Source organism: Hirundo rustica, chromosome 14, assembly GCF_015227805.2.
Source record: "Hirundo rustica isolate bHirRus1 chromosome 14, bHirRus1.pri.v3, whole genome shotgun sequence".
NCBI classification, from domain to species: Eukaryota; Metazoa; Chordata; class Aves; order Passeriformes; family Hirundinidae; genus Hirundo; species Hirundo rustica.
The window spans coordinates 27,823-51,483 of NC_053463.1; the positions used below are offsets into that span (position 1 = coordinate 27,823).

At 40.3% G+C, this 23,661-nt stretch overlaps 1 protein-coding gene across 4 annotated transcripts; it reads right to left on the reverse strand.

Annotated features, from left to right (window-relative positions):
• Positions 1-1,492: 1,492 nt before the first annotated feature.
• REEP2 (receptor accessory protein 2) lies at positions 1,493-19,747 on the reverse strand. 4 transcript variants are annotated; one of them, XM_040078138.1, is made up of 10 exons: positions 19,619-19,674; positions 19,200-19,272; positions 17,075-17,132; positions 15,129-15,205; positions 13,899-13,967; positions 13,544-13,664; positions 12,884-12,997; positions 12,377-12,524; positions 11,915-12,072; positions 1,493-10,589 (listed from the first exon to the last, which is right to left on the reverse strand). In XM_040078138.1, exons 3-10 carry the CDS (start codon positions 17,123-17,125, stop codon positions 10,515-10,517), a joined length of 813 nt encoding a protein of 270 aa, XP_039934072.1. In that variant the 5' UTR covers positions 17,126-17,132; positions 19,200-19,272; positions 19,619-19,674; the 3' UTR covers positions 1,493-10,514. The 4 variants fall into 4 exon arrangements, with proteins under 4 accessions (XP_039934072.1, XP_039934071.1, XP_039934074.1 ...); XM_040078137.1 differs by lacking the exon at positions 17,075-17,132 and having other exon boundaries at positions 19,619-19,743; XM_040078140.1 differs by lacking the exon at positions 13,899-13,967.
• Between the last annotated feature and the right edge of the window lie 3,914 nt (positions 19,748-23,661).

Sequence of the window (23,661 nt, forward strand, 5' to 3'; positions counted from 1 at the left end):
GAAAGATAAAGAAAAAAGTGTTTAGGGCTAGCAACTCATAAATTCAGTGGTAATTTCCACTTGAGTCTGCTAGCCCAGGAGAAGAGGCTCAGCCTCGACAGTTGCCAATGATTCTAATAAACAGCAAACTCAAAGTCCAAACCCAGTGCAGCTCATTAACTGCTCCTGTAATCATTTGGCACAGGTCAAATGCTGTTGGAGCAAGTGGGCATATGAAATGTCACAGACATATACAAAGAGGAAAATAACCCCATAAGTCTTGCATATGCTCAGAAATATACTTAAACACTTTCTATTTACTATATAAACATTTCAGCTTTCAACTGCTGTGTTTAGGAATGGCCAATCTGAGCTGGCTGAAACAGAAGAAAATCTGCTTCCTTCACAAGGACATCCACAAAGGTGGAAAGCTGTCAGGAGAGGTAGAATTAGATGATCTTTAAGGGTCCTTCCAACTCAATCCAATCGATGATTCTTTGATTCATCGCATTGGCAGGAAAAACTGAGAGCAAGGGGGTAAAAAGAGAAAGGCTCCACCTACACAAGAGTCTACTTTGGGGAGAAAAAAACAAAAACAAAACAACACAACAACAAAAAAACCAACCAAACAAAAACAAAACAACAACAACAACCAAACAAACAAAAACACCAAACCCCCCCCCCAAAAAAACCCCCCCCACAAACAAACAAAAAAACCACCCCACCACAACACACTAGGCTGAATTTCAAAGCCAAAAAGGATTTCAACTCAATCCAAAACAGAGACTCAGGCCATTACTCTAAGTTCCAGCTAGAGACCACAGTTTATCAGCCTCAGACTTACGCTGTCCAATACACCAAGTATAAAGATGCCACTAGAATCCTGCTAGCTGACTTCCTCTCTTATCCCAGCCACTACAACTGCTAGCTCCCAACTACTCACTTTACTCACCAGCTGGGTCTGTGGAAGACCAACCGTTACTGATAGCAACAGAAAATTCTTCTCGCAGCCCATTTTTAACTTGCAATTTCACACACCCTCCACCTGTTGTCTGTACCACAGGTTTTCCAGTAAGTAAGCTGAGTTCTTAACTACCCATTCTGCAAGATAGTTATTATTTCCTGACCACTCTAATGTTTCATGCCTAGGTATAGTAGCTATGTAGTACTGACTAAACATTTGTGCTTCTGCACAGGGACCCAGAAAAGGATATTCACTATTCTCCAACTTTGCACAAATTAATGCTTTCCAACCTCTGTCCTCCTCAAAAGTTATTTGCAATTACAATTCAGGTAGGTCTCCCAGATGCTTAATAGCAACAATATTTTATTCTACAGGAACAAAAAGACCATCTAATAAACAGACTTGTGATAGGAATCCAAGTCCTCAGTTAACAGCTGGAAAGCAGACACAACCTGAGAGGCGACATTTAAGTGAAGAAACAATGCCATGACAAACCAGATTCCCCAAATTTGCCTTATTTTTACATAGCAGAAATAGCAGGACTCTGTATTAATTTTCCTATCTTTATTCAGTCAACAGTGGAGAGGGGGAAAGGCAGAAGATTAAACACATAAGACATGAAGATAAACTAAAATGATTTAGGAGCACAATTTGTGAAGATAACAAAACAGCATTTTGAAAAATAATATCCACAGGCATCAGTAGCAAGAAACTGGGGCATGAGGTGGGAGAAAGGCATGTAAACTCACCAGCAAAGAACAAAAAGCCATACCTTCAACTCATAAATCTATAAGCCTGTTCAAATGACACATGTAGATTTAAATTCAAAGTATCCAAGACATTTATCTGTCAAAATAATCTGGAAACAAAAAGTGAATAAATAACCTCCAGAACCTTTCTCCCCCACCCACATCAATAATTAAACCATATCACAGCAACTTTTTCTTTAGAGGTGCCATCATACACTTGTGATCAGTTGTGACTGGGAGCACCACTTACCAGAAAGACCCACATGAGGCAGTAGCAAGAAGTGTTCAAAATTTAGTCCTTAGATGATGCCTTTTTGGGCTCATCAGCAATCTTCAGCAAGTTGATACAGCCTGAATAGACACAGTATAATGAGCTTTTCCAAATACTCTTTAACCCCAACAGAGGGGCTGTCTTTCCATGTTTATGACCCTGATGCCTCAGAAGGAAACTCAGCCAGGAAAGCCACTTCTAGTGGAAATGTCAAAATAATTGAGAAGAGAAATAAGGATGAGTTGCCACCCTGTGGAATGAGAGCACATCTGCATTGATAGAACCTTTTGTATTACACTTCGGATAGAAACGGAAGATAAGCAATGGGCCCTTTAAAAGAGGTTCTTCAAAAAAGAGAATGTTAAAAGATACCTAAGAAGAGTATGGATATTAAAGCAAGCACAACACGAGACTTAGGTTTTGTATATTTAAGTCATTATACTGAAGCAAGTGACCTAACTTAATGACTACAAAAAATTAGTGACAGAATTCAAACAACTGCCCCTCTCAGGAAAACGTAGTCATTTAACACCATTGTGCTTCAGCACATGGGTAAAAAGGTGACAGTGTCATGATGAGGCATTTCCAATGCATGTTTCATTCCAAAATAACCTCTGGTCATCAAACAGACTGCGCAGTATCAGAGACAGGAGACTGCACTAGCTGTACCAATTCAGTTTGGGTTGGCCGTTTCTCTGCTTTCCCTTTTTGGAAGTAATAGCCTTTCCACACTAGAATGGCTCCATGCACCAATTACTGTTTTCTTGTGGTAAATACAGAATGGTCATGACAGCTGGCTTTTACAAAAATTAAGCTATTAAATGCTGCTTACTTCTGTTTAATTCAGTATATTCATTGCCCCAAACAAGCAAGCCATAGCAGCAATGATATAATTTCCTTTCAGTTGCTAGATTCCCCAACAGAGCCTAGAAAAAAGGAAAAGCTTGGAAAAAATCTGTGGTTTGGCTTTGGCCAAACTTCTATTCACATACTTCCTATAAAACTGACATTGACTGTTGACAGTAGAGAGCCTTTATGTTAGCTCTACACTGGCAGAAATAAACACACTAAATACAAGGCTTAGCCACAAAACCCATCCCCACCTCCCTCAATAATAAGTTAATTTCTTGTAACTCTTTAAATCATTACTAAATGTTTTGTAGAACACAGTACACACTCTTAGGATGGGGCATGTCACGGCAATCCATAACTTGTACTTGAAATTTAGCACCCCCCAAAAGCACTGTGTTGGTTTACCCAACTCTGATCATATGGTGGAAAAATAGAAACATATCAAATATATTTTATTCTTCTTCTTTATTTCCCCTAAGTCTGACATTGAAGAACCCCCAGGACTACTCTAGATTCTATTTCTCTTTCCTGCAGAAACCTCCTGGTATATCCTGGCTCCTCCTTCAGCCTGCAAATCTCCATCTGTGCTGTTGCAAATAAAAGATTTTCTCAACATTGGAAAGAATCTCATACTGTTGCATTAAGGATTCCTACTAGGATTTCCATGTATTTTGAGAGTGAAAGTAAAATAACCTATGTTCCTCTTGCTGCATCCTGCATAACATTCTGGCATATCAGCCACTCCTCTCAGTTTTTCATTGCCAGGACACTTGCTGAGGGCACATTCTTCCCCATCATTAATGAAGATAACAGGACTAACCCTGAGGTATGCTGCCAGCTGCTGGCCTCTGATTAGACTTTCTGGCACTGATCTGCCCCCTTGGGCCTGGCCATTAAGCCAGTTTTTTTCCTCCACTGCACCCCATCTACTCATTCAGCCTGCAGTTCATCAGCTTTTCTATGTAAGAATGTCAAAATCCCTCGGACCCATATGATCTTGTATGGTTAACAAATACAAAAAGTCAGGGTTTTTTTGTGAAATGCATCCACTGCTAATTAGGTCATTGACTTAAAAACCCCAACAACACAACATAAAAACCAAACAACCAAAAAACCAATTTGTCTGTTCTTCAGAATGCTAACTCTCTGTTGCCATGGTCGCAAATTATGATAATAACATTAGATACATCTGTATTTTTAGATTAAAATTGCTTCTCTTTTCACAGAGAATAGATCGAACTGAAAGAAAATACCCATCCTTACCAGGAAATACTATTAAAATTCAGAGTATGAAGTAAAACAACACACAGCAATTGCAAAGCTGGGGCCGGGGGTGGCGGGGGGGGTGGGGCAGGAAATCACAAATATTGCCATTTTCAGAGCTCCCTCCTGCAGCTAGAAAATGGTTTGAATGTACAACAACAACAACAGTGAGGACAGTTATTCTGTAACACTATTGTCTCAGCAAGCCTCACTGGATAGCAGCTCAATTAGAACGCCCAGGAAGCTTAAATAGCCTTTTCAGTCAGAGGTTAACAGCAGTATTATTTCACATTTCTCCATTAGAGCCCCAGATTGTTTTTCCCCTCACCCCCAAGGAGGGCCTTCACTCACACCTAGGAAATATTGCTGTTCAGCTGTCATAATTGAATTGTTATGAGACACGTCTCTTCTCGCTCAGGTTCAGTGATTTTATGTTATGCTTATACCCTCTGGTGGACAAAAAGTAATTCACAACCCTCCTTGTGTGGCACTGCATTTAGATCAGCACTGTGCTAACGGGGACTTTGACATTAAAATGCTGCATCTCTAATTTGACATTAATTAGAGAAATAATCTAACAGAGGAGCCAGAAATAAGGAGTCCATTAACTCACCGCTTTCCCAAATAAGGCAGAGGCACAAATACAGAAGGTTTATATTGAATACTAGGTTTGATGATCAGGAAAATTCCTCTCTGTTTAACAGTCAATTTTTTTTACTTCTTTCTTCTTGGTAAGTTACTAAGCACTATTTTGATAAAAACTTAGTTCCCTGGTAAAACTTTGTATGCTTGGCATCCAGACTGACTTTCCTCCCAAACCTGCTACAAAGACCATGACTGAATTCCCTACCTTTGTAAGTCAGTATAGCAATGTATTTCCACTGCTGCCAGAAATATTTTTGTGTTTTAGGTAATCTCAGTTATATATTACAGAAGACTTGAGCTTTTGCTCCTTTAGTGTTCACTTATTTTTGCAGTATTCCCATAAATGCTACTTCTAATATTATCTGCTTAAATGCTGACAGAATGCTCTTGTCCAAAGGGTCTGCAGTAAGCGTATTTCAGCCAGAATCAACTGCAAGAAAAGGGAAGTACGTCAAACTGTCCTATTTGCAACAGATGCTCACTTCCACCTGGGAATCCAGCCTTAGGCTTTGTTGTACAAATTACATGTATTAATCTAGGTCATAGGTTTAAATAACAAAAAAAGAGACTAAATTACTGCCTTAATACAGTGTATTACAGGTTTCCCCAGTCAGTAAAATGGAAGCCAGCCCTGGCTTAGTAAGAGTAAACATAAAAACCCATTACCAATTCACAGAAGAATAGGAGCTCAGAAAGAAAGCAAAGAAAGTAATAGCTTGCAAGGGGCTTTAGGCAAAGATTTTAGTCATATAAATAGCAATGACCTAAATTTACCTGAAAAGTTGCAGAAAAACCCCACCAACTGCCAACTGTTTCTTTTCACTTCGTATTATTTTAATTCCTGTTATCATTAGAAATAGAGCACTGGAAAATCTGACACTGAATTTTGAGATTCTACAAATAACCGTGTATATGAGCATAGCTAAGTCCAGCATTTGGTTCACCCAAAAATGCAGGCTTTGGCAGGGGACAGAGGGCAGAATTCCCTGGGCTAACACATCCTCTGAAGCTTCCTGCTAGTGCTTCTCCAGCATAACACACCTACAAAGTGATGAGAGACACTTGATATTTGTCTGGTCCTCCCTGCAGATCAGTTGCCTGCTGAGGTAAAAGTCAAACTTTATTGTTCTGAAGGGATGAAAGTTTGAAGAATCTCAATGTATGTAGCTCAAGCCAAATTCTATCTATCTCACTAGACGGGCTCTTAGCTGCTATGTAGTTATTGTCTCCATTTACTGTTAAAACCAGCTATTTTCACAACTTACTCTGCATACCTCTTGGGATCTTTTTTGAGGCCTTTACGCATTTTAACAATACCTATAAGGAACGTAAGAACAAGTTATGTTTATAGTGTCTTACAGCAGAGCCAAATTCCAGATGAAAAGTGACCAGGAAACATTTCTTCTCAGTAACACTAAAGCACATTCCCATGTAGCATATGCAGTTCTGCACATATTATCAGCTCTTAAACATTAAACTCAGTAGATTCCAGACCAGAAATAGCACACAGGAACTGGCAGTGGGTGGCCCTGACTGAATTGCAAGGCTGAACCAGATGACCCCCAGAGGCCCCTTCCAAGTCTGACACCTCTATGGTTCTACAAGCTCATGTAACTTCAGAATACTTTCCTGTTTTTTCACATATCTGACTTTGCAAGACAACTCACAAAGCAGCACCACAAGATGGTTCCGCCAGACAGCACATTACAAATTCCTAGTGGCTAAAGCAGGAAAAGCTGTGGTACAGACCTGTTACATAGAGATGTCATTTAGCATCTCCCCAGCAAGCAGTAATGTGACAATACAGTGCGCCCCCATTAGAATACATCTTTTTTTTCCCCCTAGATTTCTCTCTTAGGGAAAAATCCACACTTTTAAGCACTATATGCAACTTTGGAAGACAGAAAGGAAAAATTAGCTCAATTCAACAGCTGCTCTCAAGCATACAATGACACTTCACAGGTAATTTGTGAGCCTCCTTAATACAATGCTATGTATGCGTAGATCAGAGAACCAGCAGGGTTCTCCACAGATATCTTCCTTTTCTCCTAAGGCACTAAATTTCCTGCTGATTAAGATGGCACAGAATAAATAATCATTTCTGGAAAGTTATGGTTCTCTAGAAATCTTGGTTTCCAAGGAAGTATATTGTGAGGGAGTCGTACTCCCAAGAAGGATGTATAAAAGAAAGCCCACCACTGCAAAAGCACAAAGAATGGAAATCAATTCACTAAAATGAGGGAAGGTGAAACTTCCCCAGAACAAGCTTTGCAATTTTAAGAACACCAGCACCCATCTCTCTATATACGCTCTATCTACCAAGGAAATTATTCTAGTCTAAAAGAAATCAGTCCCAGAAATGTAAAGCCGGAGAATCACAAACTCAATTTAAAAAAAGTAAGTAATAAAGATGTTTAGGTAAAGCGTAAAGGTTTAAAACCTGACAGTTGTTTCCCCTATATTTTCATATTTCTTACTCTCTGCGGAGGATAACTGCCAAACAAGAAAACATTCTTCCCTTTTATGCAACAAATCATTAAGTTTCTCAGACAGGAAACCATGTTTCACTATTTTCTTTTCTAACAGCAGAACACTGTTAGGCAGTCATGGCTTCAACTTTGTATCTCACGATACAGGTATTTTAGGATAACTTTTAGGTACACGAAGTTTGACTCATACATGCCACCCTCTTCAGCTCCCACTGTCAAGTATCATTTTCTCTTACTGCACTTCGCTCTGTGGCCAGGCATACTAGGAAAAGGATCTAAACATTTACCAAACACAACAGGTTCTACTGCTAAGTGAAGATTTAACCATCCGCTTAATTGCACAATGAAGCCCACAGATGATACTGAAGAGAAACTACATTCCAGCATTTCCTGCTGAAAACACTGAACTGCAGCTGATAAAAGCATTTTATCAAAACAGCACATTCAGCGTTCTCATTAACAAGAGAATTTCTATGCAAGACAGTGCCATCCAATGCAGAACTATATCTAGAAACTCACTAAGAGGTCACATGGGTGGTGGTAGATCTGCAGTAGCTCTGATCAAGCAAAGCACAATCTAGCAGTCACATTTGTACTAGAAGAACAAAACAGTACCCATGCTAAGACACTGATCTTGCTCTGGGTAAGTTCTGCTGCTTGACATCATCAGCTTCATACCACACACTAGATAGTCCCTGACTCTACTACAGACTCACTCTTGCAACCAAAAAGCCAATTTCCCCATATAAACAAAAGTCAGAGTAAAACTGACCCATATTAACTTGCCCACAGGCTAATGACATCAAGCATCAATGCTAAGTAAAAGCTACTTAGCACAGGACCTAGCTCAGGAAGACAAAGATAAATCCAAATATCAGAACTGAATCTTCAGAAATTTTTCCTGTGCTTCAAAGCAGAAAAGCCATTGCAAATAAATGTATTCTAGAGAAGATTCTGGAAAGTCATTTGTGGAAACTTAGTAATCGTCGACTATCATAGTGCATGCACAAGGAAAGGGCGAGAAGATCAGCACAAGGGGAGACTTCGCTTCCAAACCAAGTTCCTTACAATAAGTTACATGAATAATTTGCCATCCAAAATTTTAAGTTAAAAAAAAAAAAAATCAAGAAATGTGGTCACAGACATACTTGGTATATAGAGAATGATGGTTCTCTCTTGCTCAGTAAAGTCTAGCACAGCAATTTCTCACACCTGGATCTTCCCTATAACCATGAAAGGTTTTTATCTGTTGTCCAGAGGAATTTCCTTTGGAAAAAGAAAGCATTCCTGCTTCAGGACATGCATTTGCATGTGCTAGTAAGACACGAATATGAAGTTTGCTAATAAACTAAAAAAGAACAAAATAATTGGGTTTTTTTGTGAAATTCAGAACCAAACTTCAGAACCAAATCAAGGGTTTTCTACTGGCTTCTGCATAAGGCCTTGTGGGTAATTTAGGACAAATAATTCTGACAAGATGCAAGTTTCTAACATGGACTATAAAGACTTAAATTTTTAAAAGCTACAAAAAATAGTAAACCCAACTTAATTGGTTTCCTGAAATAACTAGTCAATTCAACAGCAAACAATGTGTCACCAAGACAATGGGAAACAAGAAAAAAATTCAGTCTTAATCTTCAACTTTATAAACTTTTGAAAGGCTGTTCTCTAGGACAGAAATACTTGTGGAGCATTAGTTGCAGAAGTGCTTCTATACCTTGTCAACAGCAAAATACTGGGCTCTGTGAAGAATTCAATGTAATTTCAGAAATTTGACAGCAAAAGTATGGCACACAAACACCAACTTGCATGTAGGAGGCAGGTTCCTTTGATAACTAATTTCAGTGAAAATTAAGACCACCGAGTAATCATTCAGACACCCATGTCTATAATGGTGCAGCTTCATTATGGATCTTGATAACAAGAACTGTACTCATAAATCTCATAAATTTTCATTGACTCAGCATGTGTACAGGGGTTCTCCCCTTAACAACATCCAAGAGATTAGCATGGCTTGGCATGATGCAAATTTTCTCTGCAGCACTGTGATTTCACTCCCACAATACATATTCTACATTCCTTGTAGTTTTCTGACCCAAGTGTTAAGTATTGCTCAAGTCTCAGGACACTAATAAACATGGTACATGTCAGACAGAAAAACTGTGTAAGGGCTGCAGCAGGATAAAGCAAGAGGACTGACTAATCACAGTATTGTGCCCTAGTCCCTGTTTTTTATTCCCCATAAATGAAATCCTGAAGTCTGCGGAACTCAACTGTTAGCATACCACCTGTTTCAGTTATCATGTCCTGAGGATTGGCTCTCCTAAAGCTGAGAGGGTAGGGCTTCTGAAATTCTCAAGTATGCCCGCAGACTATTTTGAGTCAGATTTTCCCCAGTCATCTGCTAGAATAAAAGGATTTGTCTGAAGTAACAAGCAACACAATGACATGAGTTCAACCACTAAACGGCAAAGCGAGTATGCTTGCCATGGAACTGCATGGACTCACCTCATTCTGATGCTCTCATAAGTCAGTGAGCATTAGAACCTGAAATAAATTTCAAGCAACTTCAAAAAAGCCAAAACTTTAGAGATGCCAAACCTTCCTTCTCAACAGTATCTCTTACCTACTCCATCATATAATGTGCATTCAATAGCACATTTCCTTTATTAGTTTTTCCAGTTATCTCCCTTCACCTTCCAGGAAAAAAATAAAAACCAAACTCTTCATATTCCAGTATGAGTAATGGGAATCTAGCATGTACCTTCCATGAGCCAGTTTTTAAGTTCAAAAGCACTCAGCATACATCACTTTCTCCAAGGCTATGGGCATTTCAGGTATGGTCCATTCTTAAGGAATACAAATTCATGATGGGCACTTCTTAACAACACACAGCTGCAGGAGAATACCCAGAGCAAGATAAGATGTTTTAGAGAGCCACCCACACTGTGGAATTCCAGTGTTTAGTATTTTTCCAGCTTCTGTGCAACGGATGTCTCTAACCCTAGTCAGTTTTTCCAGCAAAAATTCTCAACTAGAGTTATACAGGGAATTCCAAAGCACCTGGCTATGTACAGATAGATCAGCATTCCCTCCAACAGAGAGAAGAAAAGGAAAAAATTCCTGCGGATTTGTATCCTCTACTCTGCATTCTGAATCCCAGCCTCCCCCTTGCCTTGGAATGAGCTCTGTAAAGCAGTATCTGTTATGTACAAGAATCTCAGCTCCCTTCCTTTGGAGAGTTTCTCCATAAAAGCAAAAGGCAAATCCCAGGACAGAGACAGATGGGGGGGGAGGTTGCCTTAGGATGACTCGCCAGAAGCAAGAGAGGCGGCAGCTTTCTTCTTAGGGCGGGCTTTTACACTTCTCACTGGAAGCTGAGGAGAAAGAAAAAGAGGCATCTTAGGCTAGTTGATTTTAACATCTAAATGTCTAATAGGAAGATGCAAGAATGCAGAGTGAAAATAGGACAAAACAACTACAACATGACCCTATTCATGTCATCTTTTGTCTCAAAACGCTATTTAACCATTCCTTTTTTTTCATTCAACAAATCACTCAACAAATCCATCAAATCCATCCTTGGAGAAAATCAAAAGCCACCTGGTCCTGCAAACTGGCTCCACAAGAGCAGTGGATTTGAAGCAGATGAATTCAGAGATCCTCTTCAACTTCAATTATTCTGTGATTCTATTACAAGTAGCACTTAAGCACATGCTAAGGTTTCCCATACACTGTAAAATCAGATTAACAGTACAACTTAAAATCATACTCTAAGCAATTACTTTCCTTCAAACTATTTAATATTTGGCCTGAATACCTTGACAGTGTGAGTCAGTTATATAGCATTCTTTATCTTAGATAAAAATAATAACATTAGAAATCCAGGTGAGGGTAAAATAGGCAAATAAGACCCCGACTTCATAAAAAGGGAGAAGCATTTTATCATGTACAAATCAAGCCATAAGAAACACTCAAGGAAGAGTCAAAATCTGGAAAGCAGCACCCTAAAAAGCATTTTCTACAAAACACACCTGAAAAAAAAGATTGCTAAGGTTAAATGATTCTTGGACACAACTGCATTTACTTTTGTGTATGGTTTATTTTAATAATAAGAAATCAGGCACCTCATATCCCATCTGAATAGCAGTAAATACCTTGGATTATCACATGAACATAAGAAGACAACTTCTTGATAAGAATCACTAGTTACTCAAACTTCAAGAAAAAGCTCCAGGAATGGGGTAGGTGGGGAGTGATGTAATTCCCCCTACCTAATGTGTAAAAGTCAAGGGAGGCCTAAGAGGGTACACAACTGCTGCATTTAGATGAAAGAAAAAGTGGCTGTCCCAGGGAGAAATGTCTCTATTATATATTCAGACTGTAGGAGACAGGAGAGAGGATATTATCAACAAAACACATTAAAAACATCTAATGCTCCACCCCTCAACACAAAACCCAAATGAAAGAAAAGCTGGGTTCTGGCTTTTGACAGAGGCTTACAGGCATGATAAAAATGCAAAAGCTAGAGGCAAGTATAGCAAGTAGATGGCAAGTCCTCTGATGTAGGACTCAACTAGCAAAGACAGCCTAACAAAATTTATATATATGGCTTCTAAATGCTGAGACTATAAAGCTAGAGCCTTCCAACCAAGCTTATAAATGAATGTCAGTGCTGGAAACTATCTATACACCAACTCACCTCAGCTTTCATCACCTTTTTAGGAGTTTTGAGACTCTGGGTACGTTTAGGAAGTTTGTCTCCTGCATCTTCATCTGATGGGTCTGTTCTAGTATCTGGTGGGGTTCCATTAGACCGATGTGCCACACTGCTCTCCTCTCCTGAGGAGTAACAGGAAGCTAAGGAACAAGAGCAGAAGTTCTAAGAAACTTAAAAACTTTTAACAAACTTTTAAAGAATCTCATGAGGCTTAAAATGGCCCGTCGTCAAGGAACACATGACAGAGAGATGTCAACCATACTGAATACTGATAATGGGATAAGTATAGAGATACATATTAAATGAGAAGGCTCTAGGGAAGACATATCAACTTTTCCCAGATAATCTACTATCTTGTACTCCTTTCTGAGACCCAAGGCTCAAGGAAGCTCTCCTGGCTCGCCATCTGAGGTCTCATACAATGGCCCAGCAGGCACTCTGTACCTGAGTCTTCAATAGTTTCCAGAAGACCCGCACCAGAGGGGCGCAGTTGTGGATCATGGCTTCGCATATGCACAGTGTCTTCATCTCGGATCAGAGTGAGATCCTGCATGCTGAAACTTCGAAGCTTCTCAGACAAAACTCCCTGTCCCTAAGAGGATATAAAATTAGGGTGAAAGGCATCTCACCAAGATCATCTCACATGGGATGATTCATCCAGATGAGGAACAAAATTGCCCTATTCCCCATTACTCTGAAGAAAATAGAGAAGGGAACATGTATGCTCCCAAGAACAACAAGCAAGAGGTTAAAGCAAAATCCACCCCACTACCCCTCTACTTTTTCTGAGTCAAAGGATGGGATTAACTGCAGGGCAAACTGGAAGGAAGGAAAAGTAGGTTAGTGCCCAACAAGTACTAGTATCTCTAATAGACCCACAGCACCTAACTGCTGGTACACAAAAATAAACTGCTGGAGAACTCCTGGTTGTTACAAAAGGCATTGCATTACCTTCGCAGCTGCAGTAACTGCTGCATTGGCAGCAAGGTTTAACCCTCTCTTGCCAACTCGCATCATGGTTTCATAGCTCTTGTCACAAGCCTGAGTAATGTATTCATCGATTTCCTAGGAATGCAACATGGAACATGGCATTTAGCTCCTCGTTACAAACATGATCCAAGTTTCCCCATCATCACCCTTAAAAATACAAAGCTCATCTGGACACGTTTTTCAGGCTACTAGCATCAGGTATCATTGATCATATAACTCGAGTTTCTCTACTAATTACAGAAAGTGTGTAAATGCGACTTTAAATTACAGCATGCTATTTCCAAATTATAACAACTGAAATAAAGCAGTTGCTTATACCAACAATGTGAAAAAACAGACCAGTTACAGAACATGCTGCTCCTATCATGATTCAAAAGGCTTAACTACTGATGGTGACTGTAAGGGCTCCTGACACCGGGTTAGCCAAACAAACTTTCTAAGCATTAGGCAAACTGTTGGCTACACTGCAATCTTCTGTAAGCTGCAGTATGACATTACTGTCAGACACAGAATCATTCTACATTCACTAAGGTCAGCGCAAGCAAGATTCACTGATTTCAGTTGAAATAGAAGTCAGTCAGTTCCCAGTCAGGTCAATATCGTCCAACAACAAGCAAGTACCTTCTCCTTATTGGAGAGCGTTGGGTGCACAAACTTCCTGTAGAGGACACTGGAGCCCTTGGTGTAAGGGGAGAGCAGCCAAATCACAAATGCGATTTTCAGCTCGAAATAAAAGGGAAACCTGAGAGAAAGAGGAATGGGAAAAAAAAAAAAAAAAAAAAAAAAAAAAAAAAAAAAAAAAAAAAGAGAGAGAGAAAAAGATGGAGGACTGGAATCAAGATCAGCACAGAGACAGAGATAACTAGTAGAGAGCAGCACAAGCAGAAAGAGTGTAGGTGAGGTAAAGACTCAGAAACAAGTGTATCAATTATTCAAGTCAGAAAAGCAGAACCCTTTTTAGAATCCTAGGACATACCTTCTTCGAGTATCATTTAGTCTTTCATCCATAGCCATGAAAACTCCATAAACAGGGCATCTCTCAGCCCTGCAAACACACCAAATTACAATCTGATAGCTACTCTCATCATTCTGAAGTTTCTTCAGAGAGCATCTAGTGGATGTTAATATTACATTAGTTTCTCTTCTCAATTTCCAAAATTTTCAACCATGTATCTTAATAATATCACATTCCTGCTAAAGCTGATGGCTGTTTATGAAACTTCTAACAGGTACTCCTCAGATAAGACAAAAAGCAGGGCCAGTGTAAATGAAAAAGAGCAGGCAGGCAGAGCCCAAGCCTGTCATCTCTAATGGTTACCCAATAAAAGTCTGGGAAGATACAATAGCAGAGATTGAAACAAGTGAATGCAAATTCTCTACGACGCAATTAGTAGGACGAAACTTCTGTTTTCAGAAGTCCTTTATGTGAACAAGCTAAAGTTCTTGTACTTTTTTGATCTTTGTCTGCTTTTCAGATCTTATGCAGGTAGAAACAAAGATGCTGACCACTTTTCTAGGGCATGTGTAGTAATTCATGATTCTTTAGAAGATGAAGCTCTTGACTAACATTGTTTCAGAGATGTATGCAAAGCTCAAACACTAAAGCAATGAGGAAACTGAAGATACCCTGTTTCAAAGGTTCAGCTGAAGCCCTGTAACAATGAATTGCTAGTTTTGGAGGCCTCCATATTGCCAAGCGTGACACAGAGCACTGAAAGAAGTAAGAATCTGCTTCCTTCTATTCAGTCTGTCCCACCCTCCCTAGTGGAAGTGAAGTTTAACACTCATAGCACAGACATGCATGTGATCTGCTCTTCCAAATAAAAGGCTGTCAAAGCAAAATAGGACCCTCCTTCTACCACTTCTTTAAGGTGTCTTTTAGACTATAATTTTTCAAACTGTACCAGTTCATATTAACAGTTTCTCAAAAATATTTAATGTTATGAATGGATGAAGATCCTTTTACAGATACTGTGCATTTTCCCTAACTTTGCAAGCAAAGGAGTTGAAACAGCTAAGATGGCAGCTACTACCCACAGTATCTAGAAACCTGCTGACGGCACAGGGATAAAAAACTCCTAAAGGAGACACAGTTTATTCTTAGCATTCTAACACTTCTCCTCTCTGCTTAAAAAACAGGCAAAAATCCAAAACAAAGACACAGCAATAACAAAAAAACCCGCAACGTGCCACCAAGGGAACTCACCAAGAAAGAACAATGTCTGTGAGTGTTTCTGCAGTGGTGAAAAACGCAAACACAATCCAGTACATCATCCACTTCACCTGCAAAAGAGCAGTCACTCAATGAACATACATCAGAACCCAGAAAAAAAGTGAGATGTCTCTCCAGTATAAATGACTCCTCTCCACAAATTAAGATGGATTCAAAAAGAAGGCACATATAATCTGTAATGGAGCAGGACATATAAGAAATGGTACATTTTAGTCTGAGAAAACGTGTAGGATTTTACTGAGCTCTAAATAGATAAACACATACAGATACATTGATGAATGCATGCCCTGGAGCAACATTATGGTGCAACAGTGTTAATGTCCCAAATGGCCTATCCAAAAGGATTTATCTGTTTACTTTAAGAAGTTATACTCTTCCACATACCATGAATACTGTAAAAAATATATATACATGCACATATGTAAAAGTTTAAGTTTCAGCTGCAGCCCTGTATTTTCCTGATGTTAAGTTTTTCCTTAGGAAAAAAAAAAAGAAAAAACAACAACCAAGAAACATTATTCTGCTCTAAGTCACTAAAAAGCATTCCTTGCCTTAATCATTACTCCCAGAAATTACATAATCAATTAATTTTTCTTTTTAAATAAAGGCTCCTTGAGAGAGGTAAAAAAAGCAAAGAACATGCCACATCAACCTAATCTTCTTGTTCAAGGTTTAGAGTATATGTCCGTACCATTATGACACATTTGGATGCCTATCATCTATCTCTCTACTTCTGCACACCCTTATCTGGGGCAGTATTTCTTTCAAAGCACAAAATAACTCCCCCCTAACAAACACAGATGCACACACTACTGGTTCAGTAATTGGTTTCTCAGCTACAAGCCAACTATTCCTCAAGTGAGTCAGCTGAATTATAAGGGCAATTGCAAGTTTTCTATCCTGTTGAGAATTAAAAAGGAGCATAAGTAGCAGAGAAATGAAGAGGACCCCTTAATTAAAAGCAATTTAACACTCCTAGTGTAATCAAGAATGGGAAAAAATAACTAAACTGAAACAGGGAAATGCCACATATTAGATCCATACATTAAAATCACAGGAACAATTATGTTCATTTAATAAAGACATGTTGACAATCCTTGCTACAGCAAATACTATAAAAGCAGGTATTTTCCCAAACTTAAATGTGTTGGAAAATGTGGTGATTTGGTCTTGAAAGACCCTCCACAAGTTTCTCATGAAAGAAAATGAATCTGCCTCCAGCTGCTCTAACAGAGTGATTGATTTAGAAGGTAGTGGTTAGTAATCCAAATTATTTCCACTTTATGGTAAACTTTCTTTTTCTGAACAGAAAACGGCAAAAATTGTATTGTACGGCTCTCTCCTGCCCTTTTTTTTTTTCCCTTGTATCATCAGTTTGGACAAGAGCAGGTGTCATTCAGCTGATGTAAAGCAACTTTTTGAAACAAGTAGTTAAGTCCTCAGTGCAGCAACATGAATCAGCTCTTGTATGAAGAAGCATGCGAATAATGATAAATCTAAGTTTGCAAAAAGGGATCTAAAAGGGTGAGAGACTTCAGAAAACCTATGCACCAGTAAATCTTACTTCAGCATTAGGCAAAATTAAGGCAATAACAGTAATAAAAGCAATTAGCAAATACCTACATATTACGTAACAAAATGAAGATTATGGTTTGTTTCTTTTTTCGGGGAAAAAAAAAAAGTTCACAAGTGTAGCAGAACTCTTAGGTTTTCATAAGCCTGTGCCAGCTATAGTGCTTTCCTTACAGGGCAAGGGTATATGAAGTTTCTAAATAGTTTATAACAGGTCTATACAAACACTTAAAGAAACAAAATCATCAAGGATAAAAATGAAGGGACTACTGAGGATTAACAGTTGGTTAAAAAAAGGAAACAAAGGATAAAAGTAAATGGCCACTTTTCACAATGAGGAAAGTTACCAGTGGAATCCCACAGGAATCAGTGTTGAGATCTGTGCTGCTCATCTTCATGAAACATCTGGAAAAGGTTGCGAATAGTAAGATGACAAACTGTGCAGAAGATACTTTTCTATCCAAGAGATTAGGTAGGATTTGATTAAAGAATTCAAAAAAGGATCGTGATCAATCTCTAGCTGACATTTTGTCTCTAAATGGGATTAAATACAAAGCAATGAACCTAAAGTGTCTGCTTGTTCTTAGCGAAAACTATTGCATTTACAGATATTAGCAGATGTCACTCAAAAGGGGTTACTGTTGGCAGCCTGAGTGTAAGCTTAGTGCTCATTTTTCACTCTGCTAACAGAGTCCTTGGGAGTATGAACTGAGAACAGAAGACATTGTTTTGTTACTGTTTAAATAAACTTCATGTTCACATCTTCGATACTGGACACAGGTATCTTGCCTCTGTCTCCTGTCACCCTTCACCCTACGCTCGAAAGCAAAAAAGAAGTATAGCTCCTAAACAAACTACAAGGATCCAACTTCTTGTTCAACAAGTCCCTGCAGATGACCAAAAACTAAAAGAGCAGAAAGCAGATGGGAAGAAGTCCCTTTTTTTTTTTTTTTTTTTTTTTTTTTTTGCTTATGACAGATTAGAAACACCTGCCAAAACAGAGGGTTAAATGAGGCTGCATTTTTATTTCAATCCACTAAAAGGAGTCAAGTCTTTGCTGCTTGGCCTGATGATCACCAGCTTCAGGTAATGGCTCATATCTATATATCTCATATCTCCCCAACTTGCACCAAGAACTTAAATGAATTCAGCAAACACAAAAGCATAGTTGGAATGTAGACTTGACCAATGCCGAAGACAACATGTAAAAGGAAAGAAATAGCTTTTAGGAGAATCTGAGCTACTAGAAGCAGTTTGCCACAACTGCTCAAGGATTTATCCTGAATTTTTATCATGGCGGTAGAGAAGAGTAAATTTACACTGTACTCTGATGTCACTGACGGACTGTTTACAGTAGCTTGGTCTGTGTCAGCTCAAGCTTCAATACACCACTGCGGCACAGATACACCTGTGCGACCTTTCTCCACCACTAAACCCTAACCAATGTTGGTTCTTAAGCACTATGAGCAAGCAGTAGTACATAAAACAGCTGGATTTGAAAATGGGCAGTACAGCATTTGTCTTCTGCTGACTTTTCACATGAAGAACTGTTTGAACAGATATTGCCCCTTCTGCTATGTTTCCCCCCCCCATCTTTCCACTTGTGTTGAGAAGGAAGAAGCGCTTCAAACATAAGTGAATTAGACAGATGGCAGTCCAACATTTAACCGCTTATTTCTGATGCAGTCCTCTCAAGGAAAAATAATATGTAAGCTTTAGCAGTTCAAACACATTTTCTTGAACCACTACAGCATTTTCACTGAAACTAAAACCAAGATTATATTTTCTGCTGTAGCAATCCAGACTTTCTACTTCAGGAAACCTATACCATTGAATCACTAAAGAAAACCCAAAAATTAATGCCGTACTTTCCCACATCACAAGTCTTGTTTCAACTGATCCACTTAAAACATCCCTTCTGTAAGAAGGTGACACATCACATCACAAAAAAAACCCCATCTGAGGTTTTAAATATGGTTTAAATTGTAGCTACGATGTAGACAGAGGGAAACGGTTCCAGGAGGGAAAGAGAATGAAGTTTTGACCAATACAAAACACTGATCACAAGCAAAGAAGCCACAGACCAAGCAGCATTATTCATGCCTTCGGAAGAAAACAAAAGTAGTACTGAAAAGGCAGTAGAGGACACAAAGCAAGAAAAAGTTACAAGAAAGAACTTGTCCTGGACTTGCACATGCTTCCAGACTGCACTGTTTCCCCCGCTTTCCCTTCCTAACTCAGCATCTTCTGAGAAAAAACAGCCCACGTTTACGGTTTGAAACCTCCCATTTCAGTAAGCACCCATCCTTGGCAGCTTTTCCAGAGACGACTGGAGCTGCTGCTCGGGCGGCCTGGCTGACCCGAGCCCCTGCGGAGCCGGAGTGCCATCGTCCCGGGGACAGGCCGGGGACTTGCGAAGCGGCCGCGAAGGACGAGGCGGGCGCTGCGCCGGCACGGCGAGCCCGTACTCACATATTCCTTTACGTTTTTCGTCTTCACGGCCTTGTAGGAGGAGTACGCGGGGTAGAGGGTGCCGAAGATCAGCCTACGAGAAGAACAGACCCCTCAGCGCCTCGCGGCGGCCCGCACCGCCCCCGCTAGCAAGGGCGGGCACTCCCCCCGGGATGCCGGTGCCGGCGTGATGCCGGTCTCCGGGCGGGGCTCAGCCGCCCTCACCGCGGCACCGCCCGCGGGCCGCAGCAGCCCGCGCGGACCCGCCCGTCTGCGACCGCAGCCACCCGCGAGGGCTCCCGCCCTCAGCCGCCCTTTCCCGGGAGGCGGCGTCCCGCGGGGAAGCACCGACGCCGACGCCACCGCCAGAGCCCTGCTCTGGGCCGCGGCCTCCAGGGACCACCTGGGATGGGCCCCGCGCCCCGGCCGCACACACTCACACCACGAGGCGGGAGATTATCCAGGAGACCATGGCGGCACCGGGCGCGGCTCAGGGCTAAGCAGCGGAGGGAGGCGGCTCTTAACGAGCAGGTTCCTGCACCAAGCGCAGCTCCGCCCCTTGTACGCGCATGGGAGGAGCCGACGCGACCGAGGAAGAGGCCGCAGGGCGCCGAGCATCCCGCCCCGCTGCGGAACCCGGGCGAGTCGCGCTGTCCGCCCCCCGCTGGGGGAAAGCCCCGCTGACATTCGGTCGGGAGGTGCGGCGGGAACCCGGGAATGGAGCCCCACCTGCGGAACGGCAGCAGCGAGGTAGACGAGTGCCGTTGCTGGAACGACGACAGAGAAGCAACATGCGCAAAGTGAGGAAAATTACAGGAGAGCGTTGAACTGAGATGACGGGCACTTGGGAAGACAGAGTAATAGAGACCACAAAAGAAGCCATCTTCCCTCCAGTTGCCTCCTCCAGTGAAATCAAGACAGTAGCTATTACATGCTGCAAACAGGGTAGTTAAGGGTAAAAGTGCTTCAGAGATCCACGGCTCCGAGTTTCACCCAAAACCGGATGCAAAACAAAACTCAACTAGCCGATACTGCCGTTTGCGTTATCAAAACAGAAGAATAAAGGCTCTATTACTTGTAGTTTCCAGGTAATTTCAGTGTTGCCAGATACTTTTCCTCGAAAGCTGAGAGGTCAAGGATTACTTTGTTAATTACACAAACAAGGCTGAACAGTGTGTGTGGGAATGAATATCCTTAGTGCAGGGTAGGAAATGGAGTACTGAGAACTGTTGTGTTTTAACAGCTTACCAAGGAATACTGTTAAAAGAATCTTCCTACTCAGTCAACGCCAGAGTTCATTACTGGATCCCTGTGAGTCTGTATGTGTATTACAGTCAAGGATTGATTAGGCCCCATACACAAATCTCTCGATCACACTGAGATAACCATTACAACATAAGTTGTTTTTTAACGGGGGGGGTGGGGGGGTGGGTGGAGGGGAATCACTAGAAATCTACTATGGTTCTTCAGCTAACTAAAAAAAACCCCCAACAACAACAAAAAGACACCCAAAAAAACCCCAAACAAAACTCCCCAAACAAACAACAAACCAGTCAAAAAACCACGAAGGAAGGCACTACAGCAAAGTCTCATTAGTTGCTGATAGTTGCTAAAGAGCCTTTATGCAAAAGAATGAGACCAAGGGAAGAGTCAGAATAAAACAAAGAGCTGTTTGGGAAGAATTTTCTCATGAATGCATGAAATTCAGTATAATGAGCAGTGATGACAAATACAAAACATTGACAACTTCCCATTACTTGCAAGAGATGAAAACGCTAATGTCCCTACAGACAGTGACAAAGAACATTTTGTCACAGTCTGCTTTTGGATATGAATGGCCACAAAATGACTGCATACGGGACTGCACAATTTACACTGGCATAACTGACCTACTAATAGGATAGAAGGACTGTGCTTTCACACGTCCAAATAATACCAACACCCAAAACCTTCAACAAAATAACTACATTTTAAAATGCATCCGTTTCCTATTGATGACCAGCACAGCAACAGATCTGTTACTTGAGTAATGTGTTTGTGCTCCTGTGAGTGGAAGATGCAAAAAGAAGAGGGAAAATGCAGGGATCTGTTGAGTAACACATATGATAGTGTGAAAATGCTAAATAACTGCAGCGTGGCTAAGTGACACCTAAATAAGATGTCCCTTAGTGTTTTAAGCTATTTAATGTGCCAAGGGACAGTATGGAAATTTACAGTGCATAAAACACAAATGGTGGTAAGAACAACAATCTCAACATCAGTACAGAAGGTGGTGCTGTAAATGCAAGTGGCAGCTCACGGTTAAGCAGCATGTTGAGCTTTAGAGCAACTTCAGAAAAGGTATTTTAAGCTAGCAATTTACATTGAGCAATAGTAAGATCAATTTTTTTCAATATCATAAATGAAAATGAAAGATTCATTAACTAATTTAGCTTTCCACAAGGAGAAACTACTGGTAGTTTAAGGGCTATTTTTGGAACAAAAATGGGCAGGTTTAAGTTAAAATAAAAATATTTATTAGTAGTATTCTTTTTATTAAGTTATTAGTAATATTGTATAATGCTGTGTAATTAAGACCTTACGACCGATCTAGGAAAGCAATTCATCAATTGTTTTCAAATTAAGGCTGCATGGGTTTTTTTGCAGATATGCTACTGCTGAAAAAACTCATGATAAACTTGTGTTCCACAAATAGTCCAACTAGGTCACCAAGTATCTATCACCAAGTATCTATCCATCTGCTATGGCTAAACAATAAAGCATGGAAATCAAATAAGCTGTTGCTCGAGTAGAGCAGCTTAAGCAAAGCTTAAGCAAAACTACATTAAGAAAAATGCCAGGTCAGATCTAAAGATCCTGCTGGAGCTGAGGTTCAGGCAGAAGCTGCTATGATAAAAAAGGAATAGCAATTTATCAGGGCTCAAGAATAGAGGATTCCCTCTGGAAAAGTTTAGCAGACTAAATATGGGTCATAGGAATAAAGATGAAGTGGAAGAGCACAGTGGGAACCCTCCCTGAAACACAAAGGTGCAGACTGTAGTGACAGAGTATCAAAAGCTGAAAGAAGGAAAACAGAAAAAGTGCAAGGTTATAGCCAAAAATTAGATTGGCAAGAGCTAAGGCTCTAGAACTGGAAATTGTTCTGAGAACATTTCTTTACTGGTTTTGCTTTGTGATTGAAAGGCTGTTCTCTTAGAAGACACCTTCCTGGAGGAAACACCTGTATTTTCTGATATCCAGCTCTTGAAACTTATATTACCATTTTCCTATTAGACTACATAAAGGCAGAGATAAATAAAAAGCTCCTGCAAGACAGGGGAATGAGGGAGATAAGAGAGAAAAGTAAGATGATTTCTGCCTGATCATTTTTCAAATGCCTGGTGGGAACATGCAACTCTTTTTCAAAGGCTGAGAGTAGGAATCTTAAATACACTGCCAGTTGAGAGGAAAGAAGCTGTGGGCTGATTTCAGATTCTGAGATGCACTGGAAGAGAGAGAATACAAGCAGGCATTGGCATGCATACCAGCTATTGTGGTAAGTTTGGGGAAATACTGAAGTTGACAATCAGAAGGTAAGATTCCTTACCGGTAACCAGAACTGGGAAGATGCATTGTCAAGAGGCCTTTCTATGCTATGCTTCAATCACATGCAGTGTAGTTTCACAATAATTTCCCACTGAATCAATGCTTACAAAGTGTGCTTGACGCATGAATAGATCACCAGTGTATCACAGACCTCAAACAATACCTCTTAACTGTAGAACCTCAGAGCTATCAGGAATGAGGAAGAAGGAAATGATACATACAGGGGAGTAATAGTTTTAAATAATATCCATACCTCATAACTTCTTTCATCTTATTTGGATTGTAGGGAAATTCAAGTTACTGCTTAGCTTTATCTACCTTTGCTGCTCCAATTCTGATTCCACATCCTCGGGTTTTACAAAAGGCCATCTAAGAATCTTTCAGAGAAACAACACATGGAACGTAACTTTCGATGTATTAGGTACATATTTTTTTCCTATATTTTTGCTGCCTGGTACAGTTGCCTCAAAGTAAAGATTTAGGTTTTGTAAAATTAAACATTGCATGCTGTTACATTTTTATTCAGTATCAAGAAAATGAAGTTTTTTTGTTGAAAAGAAGTGACATCTTCAGACTGGGGATATTATGGGGACATTACATTACACCCTTGCATGGCTGAGCACACACCAACCTTCAGTATTGTGAATGCAATCTAAATTCACTTGGGCAAGCCAACAGCAATATATTCCTGAATTCTTGCTTCATCTTGTCTGTAGTTACACGGGATGTTGGCTAGAAGACAGCCAGAGTCTAAAACCCATATTCAGAAATAGTGCTGCCCACTGTCTCATGTACCTCCATTTAGTAATGGCAAGAGAGCACTAGGTAGAACAAGTATGATGACTGCAGTAAACTATATTAAGACATGTAACTCAAGTTTTTATTCTCCCTCTGCTAA

Excerpts from the sequence above, each read along its gene's own strand:
- REEP2 (XM_040078137.1), bottom strand. The coding sequence starts at position 19,650 with ATGGTCTCCTGGATAATCTCCCGCCTCGTGGT. Across the intron at positions 13,968-15,128 it reads ACAGACATTGTTCTTTCTTG|GGCTGAGAGATGCCCTGTTT; the intron begins GTGAGTTCCCTT and ends GTGTGTTTGCAG. Across the intron at positions 10,590-11,914 it reads AAAAGGTGATGAAAGCTGAG|CTTCCAGTGAGAAGTGTAAA; the intron begins GTGAGTTGGTGT and ends CTTTCTCCTCAG.